The sequence below is a fragment of the Camponotus floridanus genome, unplaced genomic scaffold, assembly GCF_003227725.1.
Source record: "Camponotus floridanus strain SB8 unplaced genomic scaffold, Cflo_v7.5 scaffold119, whole genome shotgun sequence".
NCBI lineage: Eukaryota > Metazoa > Arthropoda > Insecta > Hymenoptera > Formicidae > Camponotus > Camponotus floridanus.
The window spans coordinates 234,664-256,383 of NW_020229236.1; the positions used below are offsets into that span (position 1 = coordinate 234,664).

Genomic DNA, 21,720 nt, shown 5'->3' on the forward strand with positions numbered 1-21,720 from the left:
TTTTGCTAATCGTGGAAAATACAGAATTTCTTGCGATTTTATATTTGATTTTTTTATATAAGTGGCTCTCATCATAATTAACATAGAAATTATGAAGATAATAAAATAAAATAAAATGAAATGAAATAAAATAAAATAAAATATCTTATATTTGAACGATATGATTAGAATAGATCGAGCTTTTCGCGTAAAATATCCTTCTTTGCGTCTTTTAGAGTTTCATTTCTGGTTATAAAGACGTGCTTCTTAACCCTCCGACAGTTTCGAGCTTCTGTAAACATAAGAACGGATGAGAAATACGTAGTTCTAGTATATGTATATTAAAGACTATGTACATGTAAAAGTATAATCATCCTCTTTCGCGCGCATCTTCGCATAAAGGACCGTTTCTCTTTTACAAGCCAACGTACATGCATACATGATGAACGTTGCTTACACGAATGTTCTGAAAAGTTTCTCACAGTGCAGCATTCTCCCTTATGTATATTACGCCATTCGAGTTTAAATATGTTTATATATGTATATCCTTTTTTTATATTGCATGTAAATATGAAATTGTGTTTTTTAATTCCCTTTTCTTTCGAATTATTTTCTTTCCTTTCATATTTACTTATATTTTTTTAATATTATATTATTTTAAAAATAACAAAATGTATGTAGGCTAAGCCCATAAGTGCACATGTACTGATGAATTTTTATTATTTTAATGAATAAATATTATAATATATTATAGGTGTGATATAATATTTCAATAGCTGATACGATGGAATATAATAATTCTAATACATATAAAAGAATCATGCAGAGAGATTCGCAAGAGAATGAACATCAAAGAGTCAACGATAAATGAGTCAAAAGAGCTTATATATAATTCTTTATGCACATTTATGTGAAGATAAAGGGCAAATGTTAATTAATAAACGGAATACTCTTGCTGGCTGCAAGTTACATTGCCTCGCATTTCACTGTTTGTTGTCTCTGCAGACATATATATGTGTTCAGTATAACACGAACATTTCGTGTTTTTACCACTTTCTATTTCTTTCCTTCTTCTTTCTGTTTATCATTTAATATTTTTCACTCATAATCTCTTTGTCATATTTGTTACTGCGCATTTTGCACACAAATAAGAAAAGGATAAACAGCCATGTACATGATTCTGCTTTTTACGTGAAATTTTTTTTATGTCGATAAATATAGAAAAAAAGCGAGTATCGGTTTTCTCCGAGTTTCTTTGTGACTTGTAATTAGCGAGCTCTCTGATCTATATTTATGATTTTAAAACAAGAATGTAAATAAAAGTAAGAATTAAAAGAAGTAGATCTTAAAAAATTTAAGACTTTATATTCTTCCCTTTTTAATATATCAGGGATTAAAGATGAAAGAATGTAAAAAATAAAAATCGTACAGATGTATATTTTACTATAAAAAGTAGTAAAAAGTTTTATTATAAAGAGTAAACTTATTTCTGTAATTTTATATGAGACTACTTTTGTGAGAGATGACGTGTTATTATTTTAAATTATTTAGAATCATATATGCACCAATTATTAACGTCATTAATATTTTTTTTTTATTGTACATGCAGTTATACACGGAAATTTTCTGTTGTCGTCAGATTCTATCTTCGAACATTTCCAATGAATTACGTCAAACGTCCCTATCGAGCGGCTGTTTCACTTGGATGCACCAGGTGCTGTTGAGATGCACTTAATTGCAATTAAAAAAAAACGAAGAAGAAGCAGGACTTTATGTAACCTACTTACAAATAAGATGAAGGCACACAAGGACAAATTATATCATACATAATATGAAAGATATATTTTTATTGATATATATATATATATATTTTTTATTAGATCAAGTGAAAAATTAACGTTGGAAATATGACCAAATTATGAAATATTTAAATGTATAAAAATGTATAATATAAATATAAAAATATTTATCCTTTTATATATGACGTGAAATATCGGTAAAATTAAAAAGACTGACATGTGCAATTAAATGCGAAAAACTAAAATTGTAAAAAATTTATGTCGTATGAACATGATTTATCACGAGTATTCGTTTGTAGCGAAATACGACCATTTTTTTATTTTTTTAGAGTTTTTATTAGAATTGGTTTTTATCAGACTTAACACGTATAATTTCTAAATCAAAAATGTCGAAAGAAATCATTTGCATCGCTCGAGTCGCAATTTTCGAAGAAGGAAACAAGCATAATGATACCGATTGTTAGCGATAATAGACCAATCCACGTATATTTCGTATTTGAGTGGCAGTTGTCATCAGCGGTTTTCCTTTTTGCTCGCCCGAGATTGTCCATTCATCTACGTTCAATTCCATCTAGTCTTTGAACCGAATTCTCTATCAACTTTGCGCATACCATTCCATTTCTGGTATATTCGATTTGTTTTGTGATAGCATCGAACTACTAAATTTATTCAAACTTCCAATAAATTTGAAGATTGTATAATTATTGTTGGAATTTAGATGATTTATTTTATTGTAAAGTATATTAGTTATGAGAAAATAAGAATAATTAACAACCTAACATATTTGAGTAATTTAATAATTAAATTTAATAATCAAAATTTTAATTTATTTAATATTTTACAAAATTCACAAGTTTTTTATCTTAAATTTAAGTAAATAATTTTTATATTGTGTGCAGATAAGAGAAAAAGAAACAAAATCTAATATATTCAATTTAAATGGAGAAAAAACTATCAATTTAATTATTTTAAAAGCAACTTCTTGAAAAATTTAGACTCGAGAAATTTAATTTTACTCAGAGAAATTTAATTTTAGTCTAACTAACTCTAGAATACTTTTAAGTATTACTTTATTAAGTTCAAGGCTCAAAGAGAGAAAAATTTTATTTTTTTTTTTTCGGGATAAAATTTATTCCGTCAAATATATCCTTTTCCCTGTCGAGGGGCAAACACACACAACTAAGTAACAACTGAATAAAATTTTCTTGTAAGTGCAATCTCGTTATCGTTTACTTCGGACTGCTTCATCGATTGCAGTCGTCGACAGTTGATAGTCAATCCTTACCATGGTAACAACGAGATTTTTCTCATGCTTTCTTTTGCAGACGCTGTCGTTCGCGAATGGAATGAGCGCAAGGGCGGAATAAATCATCGGGAAGCCCGTGGGATGCATTACGCGCGTTACTTCGAGAGGGTCTCCTAAAGCAACCGTAGTAGGACCGATCGAGCGAAATAATGCGATCGAAGCGCATCAAGAAAGCAGCGCTCTTTAGATTGCTTAGATACAGACAGTGCGCCAGATGCCGGAAGATAACTTAGCGCATCCAGTGGTATCTAAAGCGATAAGTGTCGACGAGAGTAAAGAAAGAAGGAGCGCACACACATACACACATATACACACACATACACACACATACGAGAGCACACGAGACTGATCGCGATCGTGGCGACGATCGACGAGCGTAATTTCACTTCACTGGCTGTGATTTTTACTCTTTAGACTCCGATTTTCAGAGGCTTGATGCGCGGAAATCGTTAAGACTGATAAAATTAGACTCCCCTCACGAAGAACACGCGAGACTGGAACATTATCGTCGCAATTTGTGACATCGATTAGTTCGATCGTTGCTGTACTTTGTCGTGTGATTGACACTATTATAAACTGTATCCATATTATAATACTGTAAACACTAATCGCGATCTAAATGTTACCTATATTCTTTAAAGAAAAGTGAAGGATTAAGACGAAGCTAATCTCATCCTCGCAAAGGTGCGTTGCAAGAATCAAGTCATTGAATCCCTTGCATTTATTGATGCCATCGTAGAGCGCATTGATTGTATATAAATAAGAAGGCAAGAATCGCCTTCGTAGAGTCGGCAAACTGCCAAGCTCGGAGCTGCATTGTCGGTTAACGATCACGAAAGCAACGCGAGCAGAACACGATCCATCGAGGAAACGCTCGTCGGATTTATCCGGCGTGCTTCAGTTCGCGTCTAATCACGTTCGACAACACGCTCTCGATTACCTTGCAGTGTTCTTTCTCTTTCTCTCTCGTCGCCGCTGTTCCTGAAGGTTAGCGAATCCCTTGGAAAGATGTGAGATGTTCACGCAATTCGACCGAGATCTACGATAACTTTGGCCGCGTCGAGCGGAGGAGCATTACTTGACGAATCCGGGGAGGGAGAATTCATCGCAATTGAAAAGTTTGAGTGGCACTCGGATCGTCCAATAGTTGGACCGGGCTTAAAATTATTTCACCGCATCAACGAGAAAGATTGTCGCGTCGTCAATATCGTTGTAAAGCCACTCGGCGATTTCAAACGAAATCGTGAAATTTCGCAGCGTTTTATATCCACAGATAGTGGAAATACCAATACCAAGGGACAATAACTGAAAGGGATTGACAATTAAAAAGTGCAAAGCGGTCGAGAGGAAGTATCAGAAAAAGAGGCGGCGAGCTGAGAAGCATTTTAAACGTTTGGATTGAGAGGGAAGAAAATTGAGCGGCGGAAAAGAACGGAGGACAAGGTAATTAAGAAAGAGAGAAGCGATTGGGGGTCGAAATGTGAAAAGGGATTTGAACGAATAAGTCGACTGATGTTTAATCGCGGAGAAATATAAGGGACGAGATCAAAGCGAGATTTTCGTCGGTGTTTTCGCGAAAAAATATATGAAGTGTGATTAAAATTGGAATCAGCGAAAATTAGGCCGCTTAAGACCAAAAGCCGACGCTAATTAACGCGATCCTCTCGGATTATTTACACCGAATTTCTCGTAGGAAAATGTGCCTCATTTTTCGGCGCATTTCGAAAGTGCTTCGACGAAATTAGACTATCAAGAACTAGAGCGAATGTTAAATTATTTAAATAAAAGCAGTTTTTTTCTACAAATGCTTCTAAAATGAAAATTAAACGTCATCATAGTGTTTTTATTATTTAAATCATTGTCGAGGATAGATAACGTAATAGCCGGACTTCCGCAAAACTGAAAAGTGACAGTAGCTGCCTCATTGAAGATTCATTCGGTGTTTTGCATCCCCCAAAGAGTAAATCGCGATCAAACCCGAAGAGATCGTTGGGAATTCACTCGGTATATCAGATTATCGGCAGATGAGATGTAATTAAAGAAAATCCGTAAAAGTGTCGAACGAACTGCGAAGAGAGATAATTGAAAATTCATGCGGCGTTTTAGCACCTCTCTTTTTCGCCAAAAGAGCGAGAGAAAATAATTGCCAGTTTATTGGACCTCTTAATCGATAGCCTAAGAAAGGAAAAAGAGAGAAAAGAAAGAGAATCTAGGCAGCAAAAAGGGGAAAGAAGGAGGAAAAAGCACACTTTCAAGCGACTGACACAATGGAATTAGCTTAGAATATCCGATCGAGATTGGTTGAATTAAAGATTCAAGCTACTTCCGCAAACTTGAATTACAAAGTGCAAACGAGGGCGAGCCATCCAGTCGACGAGCTATCTAGTCCGGCGTTTCCTTCGATTCCGAAGAAATATATAATCCGACGAGCGGAGGTAACGAAAGAGTTAAGGAGAAACGTCGTCGAACGGAGGGAAGCTACTCGCAGCTAAATCTAGCAACGCGCTCGATAAGTAGGAGACGAATCGTTCGTGAAGATTGCTGAAGCGGAACAAGAAGGATAGCACGAAGGGAAGGTAAGGAAACGTTGAAGGCTGAACAAACGACTTCAAGTTTCGTGTCTACTTTTTCTCGATATCGAACGATCGCTGGAAAGAGAAGTAACATTTTTCGTTTATTTCTTTTGGCAAAAGCGAGACCGTGGGAGATACGACTCGATATCGATAGCTTCCGGGAATGAATGAACCGCCCACGCGCGCCCGAAAAAAAGCAGCTGATCGTCGAAGCGGGGGTGGCGCGCGGATTTGGTCGATGAGATTAATCTACCGGGATTTGCCGCGGGAAATTTTCAGTATCAATTTGATGTCAATTCACCCCGCGTTCGTCTCCGAACGCATCAGCGAACGACCGCCGGAGAAAATTCGCGGCAAAAATTCAGCTCTCGCGATTCGCGGTGGAACGTGATCACACTTCCAGAAATCTGCTGACGATCTGGCATCTTTTCAGTTAACCTTTCGCGCGCGCTTCAATAAAAACTTGCGAAAAGGCAGGAGGATTGTAGGGATAGATTGCAATCTCCGGTCGACCGCGTAACAGCAAATTCATTGCACCAGGAGGAGAATCCCCAGTAGGGACGATCAACGCGCGCGTAGATTGTCCTGAATCGAGATTCCGAGATAGGAACACGGATTTGTTAAAGACACATACGTTCAAGATTACATTCTGTTCGCTCATTGATACGAGAAGAAATGTCAATGATAATTGAAAGCTTGATTCGCGCTTTTGTCCATCCGATGCGTCGTGAATAGAATGTGATTGTCGGAAGAAATTAAACATAATATCGCGAAAGAACACAGGATCGGCAAAGACGAGAATTTTCGTGCGAACTAAAGCGAATCGAGAATTTAATTTGAAGTTTATGAGAATAGGAGAAGAAATAATTTAACCCTGTTCTTCCCTCTTTTTCTGCGAGATTATCAAATATAAAACGAGAGTCGATTTTTACATCCGAGAGCGTAACGAGCAGCCGTTTATACACGCTGAGATTCTCTCGACACGATAAAAAACGGCGGCCGCGGGATAGAGATTTTCATTCAACGAAGATTATATGAGATATTCGTTGTTAGGTTGGGCGAGAAGCGCTCTTTCCCGCTCGCGAAGCGAACAGCAAAAATTGCTGCTCCGTTCAACGCTTGCTGGCAGAAGCGAAATTTAAGAGAAAAATAATTTTTCACTCTCGCGGCAGTCACGTAGCAATCACACGACCGTAATTTGTCTGCGCGAATCGTTCGATCGTGTTCGTTCAAATGTGAAAGTTCAAAGCGTTTCGTTTCATCTACAAAGACCCCGATAAGAAAATCGTAGTACGTTCCTTAAGCAAACGAGCTGGGAATTCATTTGACGACGGGAAACTTTTATTATAATTACCAATAGTGAGGGCAGAAAAAACACAAAGCGCAAGCCCAGGAAAATCTCTTCGTTTTAAAATTCTTTAAGTACATAGAAAAAAAGGATTCTTATTTTGAAAATATATTTAGTTTTAACATGGAAATCTTGAAAATGAGATTATATCGCGTTAATTAAAGAAAAATATAATTGCTTGAATAATTGCTTACTTGAATGAAGCCATTTTATATAGTTCAATTAAGAAAAATATATTCTTATGATTTAAAATTTAATTTTCTTGAATGGAAAAGAAACAATGTTAGATAGAAAATAATATTTTTAAATCAAAGATTATAATTTTCTCAAAGTAGAATTAAATAATTATATATTCTTGACGTAACAATTACAATATTAAGACTGTAATATTGTTGAAATTTAAAATTATTAAATTCTTCTAAGAAGATAATAAATTGTTGCGTATATACGGAGCAACGAACGCGTTAGTTTAAGTATATAAATTTTGATTTGACACTTATTTTTTTTCTGTGTAGAAAAATTTCTTACATGTCTCTGGAATTTATATATATATATATATATATATATATATATATCTACGTGAGTAAAAGATGTGCAATTAGGGTTTCAAGAAATCGCTATCGATTTATACCAATAGGAGCTTCCTGGAAGGATCAAGCTACCCCTTATCTTGGGAACGAGACCGAGGAAAAAGGCAATCAACCGATCGTTTCGAGGTCGATAAAATTCAAGAAGAGAATACTAGTCAACGATTGTGCTTAATAGAAGCGACGACGCTGTTTTCAATTCTTGGTGAGATAACGTCAATCTTTCGAGCGGAATGAACATCGGAAGACTTCTGTCGGATTCGATTTGGTAAGGAAAGACGGAGGAGGAGGAGGAAAAATACCTCCCGTCACGAGAGGGTGAAGCCACAGGAGGAGGAAGAGCTAGGTTGGGTGGGTATGTGATCGTTGTATGCGTGGGGGCAACGAAAAGTGCAGTCGAAGCAATACAGGGAAGCTAAAGCGATTTCCGGAGCAGAGATTGCAACCTACTACTACTGCGAGAAGTACAAGAAAGACGAAAAAAGAAGGGAAAAAACCGACTACGATCACGACACGCGCGACATTTGCCCGCTAAGATACGTTTCCCTTGTTGTATTCTGCCGTTTCTCTTTAGGGAAAGGCTAATGGACTGTGACACGTGGATCGTGCGACAATGCGGAGTTTCGTGTTGACGTGGGCGATCATAGGGTGATTTTATCGCACGGTTTCTGCCGAGAATCACCCCCAGCGGGAACCGTTTCCGCGCAAGATAGCATTGAAGTATCGTTTATAGAATCGCGGTAGATTCTTTCATTCGATCGACATAATTTCGGATATAACCGTGTCGGCAAGAGAAAGAACGCGTAGGAAAAATTCCGGACGAGAGCGGAATAATCAAGAAGTTATCAGAAGATTGAGAAGATTCCATCAAGATTCTGGAGTAAAAGGTGCGACTGATAAAAAAAAAAGAGTACGCTTGAAAAAGCAATGTGATCTACGAATTCACGTTGATGAAATTCGAGAGATATGATGTGTCTCGTTGATGTAGATGTAGATCGCGATAGCAATTCGCAAACGATGAGAAGACACGAAAACGACGAGTGAACTGCAGACATTCAAACAAAGAGACTGAGTCGTAGTCCGCTAGTGGATTCGCTGTCTAAAACACTACTCGTTGTTTAAAGGCCACGTAACGTTAAACGATATCCAAGGTGCAACGCAAACGACCCGAGAGAAAGAGAGGAAGAGAGAGTGAGGATTATCGATTATCTGAAACAACGTGATCGCGTTCGCGACCGCGAAACTAAAACTACCAGAATTGCACAGTGTATAATCAAGTGTCTCGTGAACGTGTCCGACGTGCGTATTAACGAGTTTATCCGATCGTAATTGTGGAAATATCGACGGGAATTCATATGGAGGATTGGTCCTCAATTAACGGTTGTGTTCAACGAAAGTTACAAATATAATCCCCGCGAAACAAAAATATTGGAAAGAGAAAACAAGTGTAATAATTTGCGTAGTGTAATAATTAACAAGTGTAATAACTTACAAGGGTATCTCGTTTGACGAATCCGACTATCATTTTTAATAATCCAGCGATGATTTTGAAATAATCCAGAGAAAGAAAAACGATCCGTGTAATTTTGTTCTAAAATAACGATCAATCGAGATAAAGTAATGTAAGTCACGTCAATGATGCGTAAGGTGTAAATTAATGAAAAAAACAATTAATCGATCAAATAACTAGTCAATAGATTAATATACGAAGAAAACGCGGTTGTGTGTCCTCGAGTCCAAGGAAAACTGCGAGTGTCTTCAAGTTCTAGTCCCGCGACTCGTCGAGTGAATCAATCAACCGTCGAGGATCGCAAAGACTTCATCATTATTGGTGATGCGAAGAATCTAGTGAAAACTGCAAAGACACAGAGTGATAATCGATAAGTGCCGTTGTACACCTTTGACGAAGGGGGACTTTCCTGATTATGGCGATTCAAGGTGTTTGGCACGTTCTTCCCGATTCGCATCTCTCGTCATCGTTGTCGTGCACGAAATCCTGCGGAGTCCTTCGACAAGATCGCACGGGCGCATCCGAGGACCGCGAGAGTTAATTAAAATGCGAGAGCTGAACGCCACCGCATGCGCTGCTTTGCACGAGGGCGTCGAGTGGTCAAGCCTGTGGAACGTAGTTACTCTAATCGTCTTGGGTATTGTCAATATCATGGTGGTGATAGGTAACGTCCTGGTCATATTGGCCGTCTACTGCACCAACAAGCTGAGGAACGTGACGAATATGTTCATCGTGAGCCTGGCTGTTGCCGATCTAATGGTCGGAGTCGCCGTCTTGCCATTCAGCGCAACCTGGGAGGTCTACAAGGTAAGTGTTCTTTTCGTTCACTACGCGTTTTATCAATTGTGACAATCGCATCATGAATAAATATTGAAAAATAAATGGAATACGATCATCAAAATAAAGGGTTCGACGCAATATATTTTTTTTTCAATAAATGCCATCGTTGTTATGTCAAAACAATGAAAAAGTATGATAAAAGAGAAATATTCGATAAAGATCCTTTATCGCGCCAAATATTCGTTATCAAATACCGATCATGTTTTATTAATGTACCGTTTCTGAATGGCATTCTGTGTTTTGAATTGCCCCGTCAAAATTGCATCTTGAATCGACGATAGTCACTTTGTCACGATCAATAGTGCACTTTTCACACGATGATCGTGTATGTATACGTACAATGGCATCAGGCAATGGCATTACGACATGTCGAAATAACAACGAGTTGATCATCATTGAAATTCTATTTATTGGTCTTTCGTTAGCGTGCAGTTTTTAACAGTTAGCGAGGTTTTCGACACAATCTACGTGTTTTCGCAATTCGAACAGAACGAATTTTACTTCACAATGTATCCACATGTGACATACGAGATGTATTCTAAAATATCAGAGTAAACGAGAGAAAAATACAATATACAAACGTATATACGAGTACAACTTTTCCGATTTAAAATTAATTAGAATTTGGGACTTTTCTAATCTAAAATCAATTTCAGAAATATGCATTTTATTTCGAATTAATGGGAACGCTTTCTTGTTTTTTATCCGTTCAATATTGCTACATGAAAGACTGTTAAAAAATCAATTTTTTAAAAATATTATTTACTCTATATATTTTTCTCACAGTTTTAAAATATCTTTTCCTATACAACAAAATTTTTTTAGAAAATGATTTTACATAGTAATAAAATATTATTCCAAAATCGTAATCTCTTCAAAGGGATTGTTACATTGTTAATCGCGGAAATTTTAATCCAAAAACAATTTTAGAAATGTATATTTTATTTCAAATTTTTGGACATTATAATTTTTTCCCCTTCTCTCTCTACCTCTGCTTTTAAAAGCTTTCTAATCGTAATGATAATCACATACCTTGTCTTTTATCCGTTCAATATTGCTACATGAAAGATACTGTCTTAGGTGACAGAAATTAATTTTAAAAAAATATTATTTACTCTATATATTTTTTTTCTAGTTTTAAAATATCTTTTCTTATACAACAAAATTTTTTAGAAAATGATTTAACATAGGAATAAAATATTATTCTAAAATCGTAATTTTTTCGAAGGGATTATCACATTGTTAATCGCGGAAATTTTAACCCAAAAACAATTTTAGAAATGTATATTTTATTTCAAATTTTTGGACATTATAATTTTTTTTTTCCCTTCTCTCTCTACCTCTGCTTTGAAAAGCTTTCTAGCGGTATAATGATAATCACATAAAATATATCCTTCGATCCGATGAATCGTTGCAGTAATGCTATCTTATCTTTTATCAATATTGCTACATGAAAGACACTATCTTAGCTGACAAAAATCAATTTTTAAAAAATATTATTTACTCTATATATTTTTCTCATAGTTTTAAAATATCTTTTCTTATACATCAAAATTTAAAAAAAAATGATTTAACATAGGAATAAAATATTCCAAAATTGTAATCTTTTCGAAAGGATTGTCACATTGTTAATCGCGGAAATTTTAACCCAAAAACAATTTTAGAAATATATATTTTATTTCGAATTTTTGGATGTTATAGTCTCTCTTTTCCCTTCTCTCTCTGCTTCTGCTTTGAAAGTCTTTCTAACAATATAATGATAATCACATAAAATATATCCGATCCGATAAATCGTTGCAATAATCCTTGTCTTTTATCCGTTCAATATTATTACATGAAAGACAGTCTCAATTTTTCTAAAATATTGGTCACTCTATATATTTTTCTCATAGTTTTAAAATATCTTTTCTTATATAATTTTTATAAAAAATAATTTTATAAAAATAATTTCATATAATAATAAAATATTATCTATATAAATATTATTTATCTTCAAATCGTAACCTTTTCGAAGGATTGTCATATTGTTAATCATAAAATGTACGCTCTACCTTTCACGATGTGATAGAATTTTTTTTTACAATTCGTAGCATCATTCCTTTTGATCTCATCCTTCTCTAATGCGATTGGAAGAAGTCACGAAAAGACGCGATGGTTCACTCCATCTCGGTATCACCGTCGAACGAGATATGCCGGTTAAGTGAGATTCGCGGAGGACGCAACAGTTTGCTGGCTTTTCCCTTTGGTGCTTCCAGCCTGAATTCCCGCGATGCTCGCGATATTTATGTGTGTGTATGTGTGTGTGCGCGCGCGTGCGTACAAAATGTTTGACGGAAACGGATCGGTAATTGACGGCGCGGGTGTATGGAAGTGACACGAGTCTCTTTTAGGTCGAGCCAAAACGAGGTGCTCCATTTAGGAGCTGAAGTTTACACGACATAGCGCGAGTTAGTTCCTCTTCCTTTCATTTTCTTCGCGCACTTATCATGATATGATTCTTTCTGCTTCGTCTGAAACGTCTCTCTTCCTTGCCCGTCTTCTCTTCCGGAGAAGATCGGTCGAGTGGCGCGGCATAAAGCGTTTCTCAGCGTCAAAGTCAAGAAAGAAAGAAGCAATAACGGGTATCTTGGACGCGGAGACGTGCGGTGCGGAGAAGTGCCCTCAATATCTGCATTTAAGGGAAGACTAACTTAATGTGATAATGGATGTAAATTTCTTAGAATATTCATAAACGCGAAGGCGATGGTTTCGGTCAAAGTATTTGCGGTGAAACGAAAGCGAATATCGATTAGCATTTTCTTGAAATTAGATATCGTTCAATTAATATTCCCCGAGCTTGTCGATAAAACCTATCTATATAACTATTGCCTGCTGATTATATGATAAAATTGATTTTAATTAAATATCGCGTTGCTCAGCCAGGCTGAGAACAAAAGTAGAATCGGAACGGTTGCATTATACATGCATATGTATGTATCTATGTACATTCATAGACAAGCAAACAATAACGAGCAATTAATAAAGCTCTCTCTCGCTAGCTGTTGATAACGTATTCAAGGCCTTTTACTTGGCAACTAAATTTAAACAGATTTCCTTGATATAAAAGAACGTGAAGAATGTTATTCGCAAATCTTTTGATATCTCCACAAAGTTTTTTACATATATAATGTTATTACTAGCAATACATTTTTTAATATTTTATTTGATTGAGCAAAATTTTTTCGAAAAATGACAAAAATTCTTCTTTAATAATTGCATAATTTTGCGTAATTGTTTGTAGTTTGTAATCGCAAAATTATTCTCTCTTAATAAATCAAATTTTCCGAGATCTCTTTTAATAATTCATCAAATCGTGACAGAGAAAAGAGAACAAATAAATAATCAATAAATGCAAAAAATCGTCAAATGAAAGCGAATCGGTTTTAATTGCAATTGTCGAGCGGAATCGTATATTTATAGCTGTAGTAATTTACTTCAGACGGTAAATAATGAAGGTTAATTACTGAATTCCAATATCGGTATCATGCTTAACACCACTTGAGCCGAAACTCATTTTGAACAGGTGGTTTGCCACCCCGTAGAGAGCCACATGTTGTATTACCCATCATTATGCGAATGCGTTGTGCGTGCAACGCGCATCACGCATGCTGCATGCATGGTACATGGGATTCTATTGTACATGGTTGCATTATGAATCATTGTGGTTACATTGTACATCGTCGACCCGAATGAGAATCGATTCAATCTTTGACAGCTGCCGGCTCTATATCTTATTTGTCGGCTACATTTTGCAAATAATAATAATATTACGTATGATCGATATTAATGACGTCGATTAATGTATCTATCTTACACCGCTTCGTCGTGTCTAAGGAAAAGATGTATGGAAAGTCGTTCATTTTCAATTCTAAATTTATTGCTTTTTTTTTTACATTTCATATGAAAAATTTTGAATGGAAATAAACTAAGTAGTCGAATAAAATTAACATTGAATTCGATTGCTCGCGGTAGAGATAAGAGGATTTCCTATAGTTGTGCTTTTAAAGCCCAATATAAAGACTCTCCTCGTCATTGATATTGAATACATTTCCCGTAAACGTTCTTCTCAAAAGGTTTGGATATTCGGAGATCTCTGGTGCTCCGTGTGGTTGGCGGTCGACGTTTGGATGTGCACGGCGTCGATATTGAATTTATGCGCCATCAGCTTGGATAGGTACTTGGCTGTGACCAGGCCAGTCAGTTATCCTCAGGCAAGTACCACTCGGCATTCGTGAAAACGATTATCCCAGAGAGATCTGCCGTGCATTACGCATCAATCGATTTGTTCGTCCAACTCGACGTACTTATGCAAAGCGAAACAATATGGTATGATCGGAAATATTCTGCGTAATCGCGAGCACTTGCGATTACGAAAAATACGCGGTCGAGTTGAAAGAAAGTTTTTTTATAGACGAGATTTAGAGACTTGTTTAGTCATTTATAACTTTATTTCAAATTTTTACTCTTCGTTTCTGTTCAAAATATTTCATTCGCAACGATTGATTTCGCGGCCGATTATACGTATTAATCTATTATATTTTTCTTATAAAGAGATTTTAATACGATAAAATGGTAGAAGCGGTTCTATAGATATTTCGTTGCAAAAATCTCTCGGACAATGTAAAATCTGGCATATCGGAAAGTGAAAAATCGAGAAATACCAGACACTTGTGAATATTTAAATTACCAAGAATTTGCACGAGTCGATGAGCATATCATCTCTTTTACTTATCGTGACGTTAATCGTCTCTCTTTTTCATTTCCATAAATCCAGCTTATGTCAACGAAACGAGCCAGAATACTGGTGGCCATCGTTTGGATTTTGAGCTTTGTCATTTGTTTTCCACCTCTGGTGGGCTGGAAGGACAAACGAGTAGGTAGCAGCTATGGCTAATCCGCCGCTTCTGGGAGATTTTCATTCATTCTTCGATCGTTTTTTCACGCGCGTTTAATCGCTTCCTCTGTTTTCGCAGTCGCATCCCACGTATAACATGACTCTATATGGCCCGTCCAACACCACCACTATACTTATACCGATGAAACCGTGTCCATGGATCTGCGAGCTGACCAACGACGCCGGTTACGTCGTTTACAGGTATGTTTCTTAAGGAATTCTTGGCCCTTTACTGCAGACATGTTGGATTATGTCAGGTGAGGGAGCGAGATATTACATAAATTTCTTTCGTGTGTGTGTGTGTGTGTGTGTGTGTGTGTGTGTGTGTGTGTATGTATTATACGTCAGAATATAAATTACTTTCCCGCACACTTGTTAACACTTATTATTATCGATAAAATAGATTAAGAATTTTCTCTTTTTTAACATGTAATAAATTTTCATTTTTTTTTTTGCTACACTCTATTAATTTATAAATCGACAGGAAAAAACTAATTTATTTTGGCAAGCATTGCAAGAATAAGATATCAAATTAATAGCATGTGTTTCCCATTTCTCCGATCTGTGTAGATTTTATATACAAACGTATAATAAATATATAAATTGTTGTATATAAATCTCGAATCGTTTACATATAATAAATTTATTTTAATAAGTTAATATCTCATACATAAAATTCGAAAATTATTGTATCGCATTTCCAATACAAACGTAGAATGATATTTATATGTTATGTAATTTAATTAAATTTATACGTTATGTAATTTAATTAAATAAAATAATTCAAATAATAATTTTTAAAAAATACAAAAATATAAGAAATAAATATTTTACAGAAATTTTCAATTTATTACATTTATTTATATGAAGAAATATATTTATTTACTTTTTTAATTAACCTTGCATATAAAAAAGAATTTTATTTCGATATAAAATAAAAGTCAAAAGCCGAAGCATCATTAACATTCGCTGAAAAAACATTTCGCTGAAAAATTCCACGACAAACTATAGGCTGATAATAACTGTTTCCACTTCTACATTGTAATCATATTACACCTACATCAATCAAGACAATGACATATACACCGCCGTTCAATAAATCAATAAATCACTCGGATACCTTCGATTTTGAGTAGCCGTCACCGGTTCGTATCTCTCGACCAGATCATCTCACCGATTATTAGAGGCGGTGGTAGAATTATTAATTACGGCAGTCAAACTGTCATGTGCAAAGGTGCTCGATTATTCCGGAAAACATGATTACTGGAAAATCATAATCGCATTGTTTTGCAGCGCCCTAGGTTCCTTCTACATGCCGATGCTAGTGATGCTGTTTTTTTATTGGCGGATCTACAATGCCGCCGTTTCCACGACGAGAGCCATTAATCAAGGTTTTCGGACAACGAAGGCCTCGAAAATGCTCGGCAGCAGGTAAACTCCCGAAACAGGAGCGCAATTTTTTTAAAACTCGCAATTGAAAAATATTGTTTTTTATAATTCCTTATTGAATTCTCTATCATTTATTTATATCTTACGTTTTTTTTAAGATTATATTGATTATATTTCATCATTAATAATTTTTTTTAATTAATTGCCATACCAGTTATTAATAAAATATTTAACAAGACTTACTTGTACAAGATAAAGAAAATTGTCCTTCCATGATTTTTGCTTTATGAAATAACATAGCAAATAAATTTCTCTGCACTTAATTATATTTTTCCGCACTCTGCTCTCTACTCAGTCATTTCATTTAGCTTCCGTCATTAAATTTCTCCTTTCTCACAAGAACAGAAGCCTCTTCACGTGAAGCTTTATTATGTGCCGCTGGCAGATAATAGAACGTCTACGTAGGAGCTCGATTCTTATTCTTATGCAGGTTCGACGAACAAAGACTGACCTTACGAATACATCGTGGCCGCGGTAGCGTCCACAACGGCAGCAACAACGGCAACTCGAGAAGCCCAGACTCGAGCAGCCGTAGCTCTGTCAAGCGGGAGAAGATTAAAATCTCGGTCTCCTACCCCAGCACTGAAACTCTTAACACAAAATGCAACACCCTCGAGAGAACGCCATCGAAGTGCTCGCAAATCTCGGTTCATTATAGCAACGGGCAGACGCAGACGCAGCTTTGTCCGCGAAATACGCACTTAAAGGTAAATTAGATCTTAATATAAGTATGGAGGCAGATCTTGATATAAGTTCCTCGAAACGTTCAGATTAATTATGTTCACGAGATAGGGTAATCTCTCTTTTAGATTTTCTCAACCTCTTAATCTTCTTAAAATATATAATTAAAATGTTCTTTATAGGGTAGAAAAAAATGTATCTTTTTAAAGCTGAAAGCTTTATACTTTTTGTCACCATATAATAGTATACAAAATTAGATATAATCCACTCTGATTGAGAAGATAAAATCTCCAGCTCTTTCATCGTTGTGCGCGAATTCCTGACTAATGACATTTTGTCGTCGCAATTTCGAGTGCACACGCATACCTTGTTTATTGCCGATTAATCATTTGCAAAACGGAATGGATCAAGAGTCAGCTTCTCGTTCAATAAAACCAGGGCTCGTTACTGATTTATTTCGACTGGACAGGTCGTACTATTTTTTTCTCTCTTTTTTTGCTGTTTCGCAAGATTCTCCGAGCTTTTTGTCGTTTAAATTATCGATTGTAATTATTCTCTCGCAAACGAGTTCGTATGCGCGATTTTACAGACGAACGAAGCAGATTATAGACACGTGTCTGTTTCGCCGAGGGGTTTTATCTCCTATACCACGATTTTTTAATCAGTAAAGAGAGAGGATCACTCCTTTTATTCCATCTCCTTTTAACAGATATATAAAAATTTTTCTTTATGAAAATATTTTTGAGAAACATGCATTTTTAAAATGAACGTTTACAAGCAATCGAGATAAAAAAATAAGAAAAAGATTAACATCTAAGTACGAGTAATTACATTTTAATTTTGAGAAAAATCTATAAAAGTCGCATAATTTTTCGTAAGTGTTCATTATTTTTTTTTGTTCACGAGAGAAAAATTCGAGACGTCCAATACAGATTTTCTGTTGAGGAGGATTCTAATCGAATTTCGCGTCTTTTGACGACAGTAATTACCGTTACTTGCGGTCGTCATGGAAAAATGACTGTTTTACGGCGTCCGTAAATTTCGCGCGAAAGTGAATTCGTATTTTATAGACGCGGGCGCGTATGTGTGTATCGAGGTCGTAAAGACCGACTTGTTAAATCCCTTTTCAGGTCGGTGGTGTCAATAGGATCGGCAGCAGCAAGAAACCGAGCAGACGGAGCAGCTGCGAGAGTCAGGTAACCGGTGACGAGCTGTCATTACGCGAGATGACGCCGAGCAGTGAGGAGAAACCGCGAGTGATGAAGCTAGGCAAGAGGAACATAAAAGCGCAAGTGCGTCACGCGACTTTCCATTTGTGCCTTTTAACACCTTGATCGTCGAGAGTCTATTTTTCAACCGTTACAAAAACAAACGAGCGTCACGCGAGCGATAGTTACGACTTTTACAAAAACATATTTTTTACAAGGATACTCAAGAAACAACTGGAAATTGATTTTTGTTTTTTTTTTAGCCAATCATATTGATATCGGGATTAATTTGGATCTCAAAAGGAATTGAAAAATAGTTTTACGAAACAGTTTAAAAGGAATATTTTTATGAAATATTACTATGTCGCGGACAATGAGACAAGGTCGTATGCAGGTGAAGAGATTCCGCATGGAGACCAAGGCGGCGAAGACCCTGGGCATCATCGTCGGCGGTTTCATAATGTGCTGGCTGCCGTTCTTCACCATGTACCTGGTGCGCGCATTCTGTCCGAATCACATCCATCCGACCGTCTTCAGCGTATTATTTTGGCTAGGATATTGTAATTCCGCGATAAATCCCTGCATCTATGCCCTCTTCAGCAAGGACTTTCGCTTCGCTTTCAAGAGAATCATCTGCTGCAAGTGCTCCTGCATACAACGCGTCAACACTTTGCGTCGTGGCAGCGATGGCAGTCAGTTGGCGATGAGGTCAGTGTTACAATATATTTGTATTATAAAATAAAATAATTCTACTTCATGATTTATTTTCGTATGATCGTTTTTGATAAAAGAGATACGATCTCATATATCATAATTTCATATTCAAAATTTTATATTTTAATTTAGGAAATCCTGATATACATTTATGATGTATTCAGCTTGGTGCATCATGCGTTTATACCATTCGAATTTATTGGACTTTTATGTGTAAAAGATCTGTTTTATGTAATCGTTAAAAGAAATTTTTTCAAATCTTATCATATTTTACGCACCATAAACGTTTGATGGGTTAAAAGGTCATCAAATTTTAAAGAGCCTATCTTTTCACTCGATTATATAAACGTACATTCGCCAACAATATGTTCTCTTGATTGTGCACGAAATGTGCGATCGATTCTGTGGTTGCACCTGAAATAGTCAATTTTGGTTCTGAACCCGGGTTATGTAATCGAGATACATTTGCCATAAATTTGATAGAGTCTAAACTATCGCCTAGTTAGCAAGAAAGGATATTGCCATTTTTAGAAGCGAACGAAGTCCGAGTTACTCGATCCGCGGTGCTCAACATGGGATCTCCATCGACGACTCGGATCCGGATCCGGCATCGGAACCGACGCATTCGCAGAGTGAGTCCAGATGATTGTAGCGACACGTCCGAGTTGGCGCGCAGCGCGTCACCTTCAACCCTCGATCTTCCAGAGCGAGGATAATCTGATGATCGGCGACTCTCGGACACGTCAACGTAATATACGCTTCGCCTTTTCGTCAGACTGACGCGAATTTGACTGTCGACGAAGCTGGAAACGCATCCACGCTTTGTCTGTCTAATATACTGCGATCACACGAAATTATTAGGCGGGCAGTTAAGAAACGAGTCTTGTTCTAACTTCTCTGTTGCCCTTTGTTGTTGAAAAACGAACATCACTCTTGGTCTGTCTATCGGCATCGTGTCAATCTATCATGATTGAAGTGAATTAGGAGAGAAAAGTAGTTTACTAGGCGAGGTGAGCAAATAATTTGTTACTCTCTCGACTTGATTCTTCACGCGAATCGCGTAATCTCGCTGCAACGAGAGCCAGCAGAGAGGTAAGTCAAGTAACAAATTACTCTTCTCGTTTCTCTGCCATCTATCTCTGAAAGAAACATAAGCAAGTAACTCGCCGTTCGATTTGCCTTTACACTGTAATTGGTCGATGGAAGCAGAATGCCAGAGAGAGCTTCGTGCGATCCAATCGAAACTGGATTTTAGTGCACCAGGACGCGACGCTTCATCTGTGCAAAGGAGTAGAGAAGATAGAATCTCGTCGCTTCGATTTGTATTTTCGGCTACATTATAAGGACTTAACACGTCTTTCGTAAGCTACCATTTCTCCTTGTGACCACCATCCGGTGAACGTAATGAGTCATCGTACCCACTTAATGTTACATGTATCCCGCGCGGATCTTCAGAGAGTAGTCGGTTGGACTCTTGCCGGGGGACTCGAGAGATGATAATCTCTCCGATGATTGAATTAATATATTTATTCGGTGTGTGCGTGCATGTGTGTGTATATGTGCCTTCTTTTCTCGACGTTCTCCTCTCTTTCGCGCACAAAGAATCGCTTTGCAATTATTTATTTAATCCAATACACGAGTGAATCATGCAGCTCTCGATCTTGGAGTCCTTTCCGGTTTCAAGCTGAGATGATTGATTGATTAACTGATTACTCCTGACATCCGTGACATGTGTGCATATACGTGTTGCGCAGTGCATTCGTCCCACGTCGCTATTAGATCGGTACCCATTGAAAGACGAGAGACCATCTCCAAGGAGGATGATAGAGATTAAACAACACTTGCGGCGCAATTCGAGATGCGAGATGCTGAGGGGACGGATTATCTTCTATGTACATATCCGACATCTGTGTGTACGCATAGCGTTAAGTATGTCGTTATCCGCTATTATAAGCCGATGTTCGCGCACACTCGTATATAATATTGGCGTTTCCTCCTTCCTTTCGCCTCTTTTCTCCCCCGCTTCCTCTCTCTCTTCTTTCTCATTAGTCCTGAGGGACATTTCCGGGATGCGACCGGAACAAGATCGCGACTCTCTTCGATGTTGTTGATTTGTACGTTTTTTTTTACATAATCTCGCGCGCGTTTGTATAATAAACATCGCATCACACACATCGTTGTTACCGCGCGTGTAATGTATACACGCATTATACATATATATCATACAAGAGGAAAGCAATACGCCCAGATATCGCTGGGCTACGTTAAGTCCAACGTTTGCGAGAGATTCGGCGTCTCGCGAAACTTTCCAATCTAATCCCCTAGATTGCTGTTATAGCGACGCGACTGTAATTCAACGGGGACGGCGAGACGACCGATCGATTTTATTGCGTGGTTCATGTATTATGTGATATATCGTATAAATACGTAAAAAAAACGGATGCAAAATAAATATGTGAATATGTATAAACGGCCTTGTGATCTTTCACAATTCACGTTTCACAAATACGGAAGTTCAACGGCGGGACACATTCATTTCACAAGGTACGTAATAAATAGAAATTAATTCTATTATATATGTATTATATAAGATTTTAAAAAAGAGGAAAAGAAAAATAAATGTAAAATGCTCACTACATAATTTACATAATTTTTCTCTTTAAATATAATTATCTAAAAAACAACAAGAATCGCTAATTATTAAAAATATTTTCCACAGCTGCAATTATCAAGAGTATTGCACAAGAAAATAAGAGAATATAATATGAATATTGTATTTATATTGAAAATTTT

General features: G+C 36.6%; 1 protein-coding gene across 4 annotated transcripts in view; it reads left to right on the top strand.

Annotated features, from left to right (window-relative positions):
• Nucleotides 1–21,163, top strand: part of LOC105256235 (octopamine receptor Oamb) — a 120,286-nt gene extending 99,123 nt beyond the window's left edge. For 3 of the 4 annotated variants that reach the window (XM_025415257.1, XM_025415256.1, XM_011265979.3), the window contains 10 exons: nucleotides 3,104–5,660; nucleotides 7,643–9,909; nucleotides 14,055–14,192; nucleotides 14,756–14,854; nucleotides 14,955–15,076; nucleotides 16,169–16,306; nucleotides 16,755–17,031; nucleotides 18,136–18,297; nucleotides 18,608–18,921; nucleotides 19,459–21,163. In XM_025415257.1, coding sequence (XP_025271042.1) covers nucleotides 9,649–9,909; nucleotides 14,055–14,192; nucleotides 14,756–14,854; nucleotides 14,955–15,076; nucleotides 16,169–16,306; nucleotides 16,755–17,031; nucleotides 18,136–18,297; nucleotides 18,608–18,921; nucleotides 19,459–19,573 — 1,626 coding nt within the window. In that variant the 5' untranslated portion in view covers nucleotides 3,104–5,660; nucleotides 7,643–9,648 and the 3' untranslated portion in view covers nucleotides 19,574–21,163. Of the gene's footprint in view, nucleotides 1–3,103; nucleotides 5,661–7,642; nucleotides 9,910–14,054; nucleotides 14,193–14,755; nucleotides 14,855–14,954; nucleotides 15,077–16,168; nucleotides 16,307–16,754; nucleotides 17,032–18,135; nucleotides 18,298–18,476; nucleotides 18,922–19,458 lie in introns of those variants that run through there. The other variant, XM_025415258.1, reaches the window with a different exon arrangement.
• Nucleotides 21,164–21,720: the final 557 nt, after the last annotated feature.